General features: G+C 49.2%; 2 protein-coding genes across 2 annotated transcripts; one reads left to right on the top strand and one right to left on the bottom strand.

Moving 5' to 3' along the window:
• Positions 1–5: 5 nt before the first annotated feature.
• NT5C (5', 3'-nucleotidase, cytosolic) lies at positions 6–5,811 on the top strand (the record flags this gene model as incomplete). Its single annotated transcript, XM_009071301.1, has 5 exons — positions 6–53; positions 4,499–4,599; positions 4,677–4,737; positions 5,471–5,585; positions 5,669–5,811. Coding segments are annotated over 5 exons (468 nt in total), but the record flags the coding sequence as incomplete, so codon positions are not given.
• A 1,176-nt stretch (positions 5,812–6,987) lies between these two features.
• On the bottom strand, positions 6,988–8,611 carry ARMC7 (armadillo repeat containing 7). Its single transcript, XM_009071300.1, has 3 exons — positions 8,528–8,611; positions 8,306–8,449; positions 6,988–7,394 (listed from the first exon to the last, which is right to left on the bottom strand). The coding sequence occupies exons 1-3, from the start codon at positions 8,592–8,594 to the stop codon at positions 7,057–7,059; spliced, it is 549 nt and encodes a 182-aa protein (XP_009069548.1). The 5' UTR covers positions 8,595–8,611; the 3' UTR covers positions 6,988–7,056.
• Between the last annotated feature and the right edge of the window lie 388 nt (positions 8,612–8,999).

An 8,999-nucleotide genomic window follows, 5' to 3' on the forward strand; every position in this document is an offset into this window, starting at 1 on the left:
GCAGAGGTTTCTCGGTGCGGGAGCAGTACCGCTGCCTGCGGGAGGACCTGGCGGTGAGTGCGGAACCTCCTCCCTCTCCCCGAGCCCAGCGCAGGAAACCTCTCCCTGGTCGCACTGTGGGTGTGCAGAGCTGAAACCACTCCAGCCCCACCGCAGAGCTGCGGGCTCGGGTGCTTGTTTGTATTTGAAGGTGTTACAAAGGGTTGTTTGACTTAGTTCGTATCTTCAGTTGTAACTGGTGACCTCTTTCCAGGACGATCTCCAGCCCTTTGCAGGGAGAGTGTGTGTATGTGTGGTAATCGGCAATAAGCGATTCTGTCGTGGAAATAATGAAACTATTAATTATCCTCAGCTTGTTCTGTGTTCTTGCGAGTAATAACTTCCCCAAAGCTCCCCGAGTGCCCTGCAAGTGTTGCTATGGCTCCACAGCAGGGCAAGAAGTGTTCTATGGGTTAGTCCAGCTGATGAAATCCTGTATCTGTACTCCCTCTGCATGCTCTGGCAAGCAGAATGCACAGCAGGTAAGGCATTGGGAACACATACAGAGAGCTGGTGGAACACCCCACATCCATGCAAACTTGCCATTTTTAATACCTGCTGAATGAATATCAGAGAGGTTTGCAAGGCAAAATCACAAACACTGAATCCAGACTTCACTATGATTACTGTAGGACAGCGAGGACTCCGTAAGGAAACGGAGTTGGTGCTGATCTGTTATGTGTCTGACATGCTGTGCCATACACTTTCCCTGAGTTTATTGCTGGTTTTGAGATCCTGTACTGAGCCTGTAGGTTTTTACTGCTTAGAAATGACAACTCACGTTCATTTCCCTCCTGTTCCATGGTGAGGCACAGGCTCCTGCACCAGTGTGATGGACAGGACTGCTGGGTCCAGTCAGCATTTCCACAGGCTCCAAACTGCCTGAGCTCCAGTTGATCACTGTTGATGCTCAAAAGTTCCTGGAACTAGGAACCTGTAAATATAGGGAGTAGGAATGAAATTGGTTATTGTTTTACATCAATAAATATGATTTATTATTTAAATTAGCATTCCTGAAATTAATCCCATTTAGGTACACCTGGACAAAAAGAGCTGCAGGTCATTAAAAGAGTAATGGCTTTTTGTTTGTTCTTATTTGGAAGGTCTACAATCTGATCTATCCAGAACTTGTGTCATATTCTATTTCTGACATTCCTATTCCCTAACTTGGTTCAGGCTGATCGTGTTCCTCCCCAGACCTTAGGTGTGGCAAAGAAATAACTGGATCTTTGGTGTGAATCCCATGTGGATCAGCAGTGGCAGAAAGCTCTGACCTTGCTGGTCATTACCAGCCTGTCTTCCTAAGGAAATTAGCTTTGTGGAGCTCTGTGTGTATCTCCTTCAGTAACCTCTGGAGTTCTGGGCTGGTTTAGGTATATTTGGCAGAATAATGAAAGTATAAAGATTTGAAGCTCCTTTGGGTTTCAGGTAAATACCATTATTGAGTTTAAAAATACAGCCCTTGGTAGCTCTGCCATGGTGGTACAGGACATCTGTGAGGCAGGAGAATCCCTGTGGAAGGTCTCTCCTTGTCCCCAGCTTCAGGAAAAGCTTTGGCAGGAGCCAGCAGCCCAGGCAGGGAGGGCAGTTTGTCCGTTGGGTGCTGGGGGGTCCGCGGGGCCTCGTGTCCCTGCAGGGAAACTGAGTCTGCACTTTGTCAGCGCTGAAAGGAGAGGATCAGCTGGACACCAGGGGATCAGCAGGACACACACCAGGCTCTTTGTGGCAGGTGTCTGCTCTGTGTGTCCATGAGCTGCCAGGGCGTGGGATGCTCTCGTGACAAGGGGAAGTGCTGTGGTAATGGTTTATGCATTGCCTCTTACTGAGTGGTGTTTATGTTTTGTCAGTGCTGAGCAGCTGTGCCTGAAACTTGAACCATTGCTCGGGGTTCTGTTTCTGTTTTGCTTGTAAGTCGATCATTAATTTCACAGTGTAAATCTGTTTTATTTAGAGTGACTTTTAGTCCTTTTCATTTTGTTCAAGGCTTTCTATGCTGCACTTGCCTACGTGGCCTTGTGTGTGTAGTCATTTTGTTCATGGGGATTTAGCTCCCAACAGTTTAGGATTTGTTTTCTAGTCCCAGATAGTTTTAAACATGGATTCAAGATCTCCATCAGTGGCAAAATTGTTTTTAAGTGTTGCCAATGGGAAAGCTAAGGGATAGATTAGTCCCTCCAGTTTCATATCCACGTTGTTATTTTGCTTATGGAAGTTCAAAGGAAGTGTTCAACAATGATGGCATGAAAATGAGGAAACAAAATGGTTTTACTTGCTTTTTCTAGTCACTCTTTCTGAGGGGAGAAATGGCTTTTGGTTCTAAGAGTCATCAAAACAAATTTCTTCCTCCAGCAAAGCCAGACTTCTTTGTGATGTGGTGGAAACTTGCCAGTTTCTGGTGTCTTGCTGTAGGATAAAAAAGCTCTCAGACACAAGCCCTGAGCCTGTAATTCAATCTCCTTGGGAAGAGCTCCAGGGAATTGTTGCTGGGATCAGGGAGGCTTTGCATGGAAGCAGAGATCTGGGCAGATCTGATTGCCACGTCTGCACTTAGACTCCTTAACCTCTTCTGATTTCTGTGTGAAGTCAGGCAATGCTTCCAAACTTCTGCCTGTTGAGGTATGAGTATTAGATGATGATGATAGTGGAGTGAGCCCTGGGAGAGTGGTTTAATGCCAGCTCCTTCTCCTTGCTGCTTAATTGCAATGGGTTCCATGTGGATGTTCCACTGGTGATAAGGAGCAAGGAGACCATCAGCTCCAATCTGAAGCAACTTTGTCCAGCTCCTGAGCAAAGGCTGCACCTCCCTTTGGAGAATACTGACTGAAAATGAAGTTTTCCCAATTTACCAGTGGCCTGGGAATGTATGACTTTAGTGCTTGCAGAAAAATGCTGTCTTGACACCTCTGATGTTCACTGTGTGATGCCAGGCAAGGCAAGATTCATGTGTCTCAGGGTAGAAGAGATATTGGAAACTTAACTTTTGTGTCTGAGGGTGAAACTCAGGCCTGGAAGTGGCTTCATCCCTCAGTGCTGCTGTGGGTCCTTCTCTGTGATAGGGTGTGTGATAAGGGAGGGAAAACCCATCTGCTGTGAGCTGCACTGAAACACTCTGGTTTAACACTCTGGTTTAACACAGGCCACTGAACACTCATCAGGGAGCAATCTCTAAAATTAACTAACCAGAACTGAATTTGAACCAGGGAATCACCTAATAATAAAAGGTGTGAAAATGTCTTCTCAGTAAATTAAGACTAAAGAAGGACTGAAAGGACAATCCTACTTGGAGCACAGGAATTGCCCTGGAAGTACTTTAGAGATGTCACTGTCCTGCATCCTATTAAATACCTTTTTAGTCCCGGGTTTTGCCTACTTTAACCTGGGAAAGCACTGCTCCTCCACTCATTTAAAAATTACCTTTAGAGCAAACCTCGATTCCCACTTGTTTATTGTTAGACCTCTCTGACTCACATGGCATCCCATGTGCCTGCATGGAAGGAGTGCAGACAAAAAAAGGGATAAAGCCCTTAACTGCACTGCTAAGGCCTCATGCCCTGAGTCAGGTGAGGGGAGTGTGTCCCACAGCACCCCCAAACCCAGCCCAGCTGGGGCTAGGGGGTTGCACAGGTCACCTCATGGAGCCAAAGGTTCTTGGGGAAGTGCAGGGATCCAGCTCTGCCCTTCCTGCTGCAGTCTCACACTCTTTGGAGCAGACTTTGCACCAGCCATTACCACAGAGGAGCAGCTCTCCATCCATGCTGGAGTCAAGATCTGCTCCTGTAATGGTTATTTTAGTGTGTGGTTGGGAATCATGGAAAGCAGCAGACACAGCTTTCCCAGCACTCCCATCCTCTTCCTTCCCTGCTGCTGGACTGAAAGGATTCACCCCTGATGTGTGGGTGTGCTGACCTGGCCCTTCCATTGAAGATGGCCATTGGCATGGTCACCTCGTGGTCCTGTTTAAAGGGAAAGGGCTGTTGGGCAGTGCCTGTGTCTGCCCAATCATCCCTGGTAAACTCCTGAGCCATCAGCAAATCTCAGATCGATGTGACACAGGAGCAGAAGTCTCGAACTTGTTCCTTTGGTTTTTGCAAGTGTCAGTCAAGAGAGACCCTCTGGGAAGGGTGAGGTGGGAGCTCTCCCTCAGCCAACAGAGCTGTGGGTCAGTGCTGTGTCTGCTCACGGAGCAGCTTGTGGGAACAAAGCCAGGACAGGGTCAGCTCTGCCTCCTCACTCCTCACGAGACGCCAGGGACTATCATCTTGTTCTTGTGTGCCTGAGCTGGACTTTTCCTGGAACCCAAAAGGTGAGAAACTTTATAATCCACTCTGGGCGGGAAACATCACCTTCCTCTGCTAAGCACCAGCCCTTTGATGGCTGTTCCACAGGGTAACAGGACAACTGCTGTGCCAGAGCTCGGGTCAAAGCACAGGCATTGCTAACTGTCCTCTGTCTCTTGCAGGCCAAGGTAGCCAGTGTCTATGAGTCACCTGGCTTCTTCCTGGAGTTGGATCCAATCCCAGGAGCCATTGAAGCTATGCAGGAGATGATCCACATGCAGGAGTAAGGACACTTTGCAGCCCTTTGCCATTATCTTACACACTTTCCCCTGCCAGCTAATGAAGGATGTTTCTTTTCAGCACTGAAGTCTTCATATGCACAAGTCCTCTCCGGAAATATGAGCACTGCATCGTGGAGAAGGTGGGAGAGAATTAATTTCACTAGTTTTAATGCTGCTTTTGCAAGGCTTTGCTGTTTCCCACCAACCAAGCTGGAGCCATTAATTTACAAAGATAGTAGCTGCTCTGGCTGCCAGACTTCCCTCAATCCCTGTTGGAGGGACAGCTGCCCAGGCACAGAGCAGTAGTGCAGGACAGGGAATCTTGGATTCCCCTGTCATGTGCTGCCAGCCTTACTGTGCAGCACATGAGCTCTGAGCTCTTGGAGCTGGGCTGGGACCAGCTGTGTCAGCAGGTGATAGCAAAGGAAGTGTTGTAGATCCTCCCCAGGGGATTCCACACTGGAGAATTCTTGACCAACAAAACCTTCTTCTGTCTAAATCTGGAGCCTGACACATCCAGCTAGCCCAAAAGAGGATTCTGAGTTGAGGAGGCTTGAAATTAGTCCTCTTTGCCAGTGGTATGAGAACAAAGTGGAGACCTTGATCACTGGAATGACTTAGATGGGCACAACCCATGTGCTCTGGGCAAGCAGCCAGTGCTGCTCACAACTCAAGTTTGGCACAGGAAGTGCAGTGCTGAGTGAACACTGTCACACATACAGGCTAAAAAATCCGAGTCCTGGGCTGTAGCCAGGCTGTATGGCACAGATTCCTAGACACAGATGTGGGTTTATGGGGGGAAAATTGCTGTATTAGGGCTGATCTGGCATGAGTGATGTGTAAACTGAGAGTACAGTGGGATTTTCTCTGCAGTATCAGTGGGTAGAGAAACACTTGGGGCCTGAGTTCGTGGAGCGCATCATCCTCACCCGCGATAAGACCGTGGTGGCTGCTGACTTGCTGTTCGATGACAAGGACAACATTCAAGGTTTGAACAGCATTTCCACCCCTTGCTGCTAACTGGGGAGTCACTCCCAGCTGACTCCAGCTTTATCCTTTGTCCCTCTCCAGGTGCAGAGCTGAACCCGAGCTGGGAGCACATCCTGTTCAACTGCTGCCACAACAGGCACGTCCAGCTGCAGGCCCCGCGCCGGCGCCTGCTCTCCTGGGCAGATGACTGGAAGGCCATCCTGGACAGCAAGCGCAGGCAGTAGTGCAAGAAGGGGATGCTGAGCTCTTCCCACTGCCAGGGCACCACTGCTGGCAGGGAAACCCATTCCCAGGAGGCAGCAAGCACCATCACCTCAGGGGTCAGATATAATAAACAACGAGCTGTCCCTGGCTGCTCTCCAGGTTTCTGGAAGATTACTCTGCACTCAGCTGATCTCAGAAGCATTTTGGATGTTTGCTGTTGGTGAAGAGAAAGTATAAAACACAAGCAGTGTTTTGGTTCTACAGTGGGTTGGTTGGATTTTTGTGTATGTGTGTTTAACCTCGCTCCTGTTTGGTTTGTGCTGTCTGGGAGTGGAAGGGAGTTAAAAAAGAAGGAAAGCTTGAGCAGACACAGTGTGGGTGTCTGTCAGGGAGCACTGGGCTCAACAGCCAAATCTTTTGAATTTTATGTACTTAGCCACCCTGGCTCTTGGGTTGCCTCTTGGTTCATTGGCTGATAATGAAAGGAGACCAAGTTGGCTTCACTTTCTAGCCCATGTGTTTGAGTAAGAGTGGGCAAAGGCTGCAGGTGCTGGAGAAAGTATTTATGAGCTCATACAGAACTGATTACACAGCATTTAAGTTAATGTTTTATTAAGAGAAGGTTTCACAGAACAGCTGTTGTCATGAGGCAGACTGCCATGAGCCCTTTTTTTTTTAATCTTTACCTTTCAGTGGTAATGATAGAAAAACAATTTCCCATTTCTTGATTTCTAGGACAGCTACAGCCTGCCCTGTGCCATGATGAGAGGATGGCATTAGTACCATAGGGATGGAGCAAGACTGTGAACTGCCAGGGCAGGAAAACACCTTTCTCTGCAGGAGGAATAAATATCCATGACATTTCAAAGTCATTTGAGTTGACACTCAGTTGTCATTGACGCTTAAGGGGAGAGCTGCAGCAAAACCAGCCAGGCGCTGGAGGGGATATAAGTTGCCCAATAACCCAAGCAGGACGAGCCCTCCTTGCTGGGAAGGGTGATTTGTGCACACTGGGGGCTGGGCAGCACTTGGCAAACTGCTCTGCCACAGCTATGACCTGCTTGATTTTAAATATTTGCCTGCAGTTTTTGCTGTGTGCTTGGCCCAACTGACATGGTAGTGCTGTACCATCCTCTTTATTACTAAAACCCAGTGCTGGTATAGCCAACTTCCCTCTGGAATGCTGGTTTTGACACGCTCTTGACCTGCTGAGCAGCGTCAGCCTGGGAGAACAGAGGGAGGTTTTCCTCTCAACAGCTCCAGTGTCAGTCCTTGGGGAGAGGAATCCCCACTGCTGTGTGTTTGCTGAGATTCCTGGCCTCTTCCACCTGTGGAGGGGTGCAGTAGTCCTCCAGGAAGACAGACGCCAGGTTGCTGAGGCGCCTGTTGGCCGAGAGGGAGAAGCGCAGCATGCACTCCACCACGGGCAGAGCCGTGGTCTGCTGCCGCGACTGCGGCGTCGTCAGGAACATCAGCGTCGTGACAGCTGACACCACAGTCTCCTCGTTGGGGCTGGACAGGCAGTTGATTATGGGCTCCACGCCATTGGCCTCCAGGATGTAGTCTTTGTTAGTTTTATCCAGGCATAGGTTACAGAGACCACCTGAAACGGGAGAAGAAAGTGACTGACACCTTCAACACAAACTCTCCTCTTCACACCTTCTTTCACATCAAGATTCAGATTCTCCACTTGTCCTGTTTCCAATAGAGAAATAATAATCCAGGTCTTCTGTGAGATATGGATGGAAAATTCTTAACGGTTCTCTGAGCACTGTTTTCTTTATCCTTTCCAGGGATTTTCCACCCGCACATTCCTGATCCTGACTGTTACTGCTGCACAGAACTGCTTCCAGGGAATGCAGAATTCCAGCATCACTTATCCCTAAGGGAGGCTACAAGCCAGCAGGGTATTGCAGGTGTTTTAGGAAACCAGAGAATGGAGCTCACAGTGTTAGCCAAGAGGCACTGAGTGTTTGAGCTGGAAACTTTCAGATGCATCCACAAACCTTGAAAACCAAACCCAGTTATTAGCATCTTATGGAATCACTCACAGCTGGAATCTGTTCCCTCAGCTCATGTCCAGACTGTGACAAATCACCGTAAGGGCAGGTTCTCAGAGGATTTATTAGAACATTTCAAGTAAGTACTCTAGAAGATCAGTTTTCAGGAGCAGAATGGTAACACTGGACCTGCCAATATACCTGGCAAAATGGATGTGTTCATCACTGCTTCTCCATAGGAGAGATTGCAGTAAAAAGTCATTCGGGTGGTGTTTACTTACAGTCCAGGGGGAAAAAGCCAAAATCCTTTCCACAAAGTGTCTTCATTAAGCACAGCAGCTCTGTCAGAACACGGGGGGATGTGGCTACCTCTGAATTCTCTCCCCATTCCACACATTCTGCACTAAATGAGGCTTTCCCAGCATAGTGTGGGCTGGTTTTCCCACCAAAACAAGCATGGGACACAGTGTCCCTTGACCTGCCAGACAGGTGAGGGTGTTCAGGGCATCCTTACCAATGGCAAACTCCACGAGGGTCTCATTGTCCTCAGTGAGCATATCGAGGAACAGATCCAGCACCTGGAGCTGCCGCAGGTACTCGTAGTTTTTGGGATCGTAGGCGAAGTTGGCCAGGTTTGCCAGCACCTGCTCCTTGGCCTCTGCAAGGGAGAAGCAGCATCATGTGTGAGGAAATGCTTGACGTGATGTGTGTGTGCAAGGCACAGTGCTGAGCTTACCTGTGCTGTCTGTGGCCTGGAACTCAGTGACCAGAGCCTGCAGGTACTCCAGGCGCCCCAGCTCCATCACGGGCACCTGCTGGGATCCTCTTCCCTTGGGACCACTGGCTGTGGGCAATGCTGGACCACAGGCAGTGCTGGATCACAGGCAGTGCTGGATCACAGGCAGTGCCAGATCACTGGCAATGCTGGATCGTGGGATAATGCTGGATCACTGGCAGTCCTGGATCAGGGGCAGTCCTGGATGTCGGGCAGTGCTGGTTTGTGGGATAATGCAGGATCACGGATAGTGCTGGACTATGAGCAATGCTGGATCGAGGGCAGTGATGGATTGGGGCAGTCCTGGATCACGAGCACTGCTGGTTCGTGGGACAATGCTGGATCATAAGCAGTGCTGGACCACGGGCAGTGCTGGATCGAGGGCAGTGCTGGACCACGAGCAGTGATGGATCGAGGGCAATGCTGGACCACG

Source organism: Acanthisitta chloris, unplaced genomic scaffold, assembly GCF_000695815.1.
Source record: "Acanthisitta chloris isolate BGI_N310 unplaced genomic scaffold, ASM69581v1 scaffold11963, whole genome shotgun sequence".
NCBI classification, from domain to species: domain Eukaryota; kingdom Metazoa; phylum Chordata; class Aves; order Passeriformes; family Acanthisittidae; genus Acanthisitta; species Acanthisitta chloris.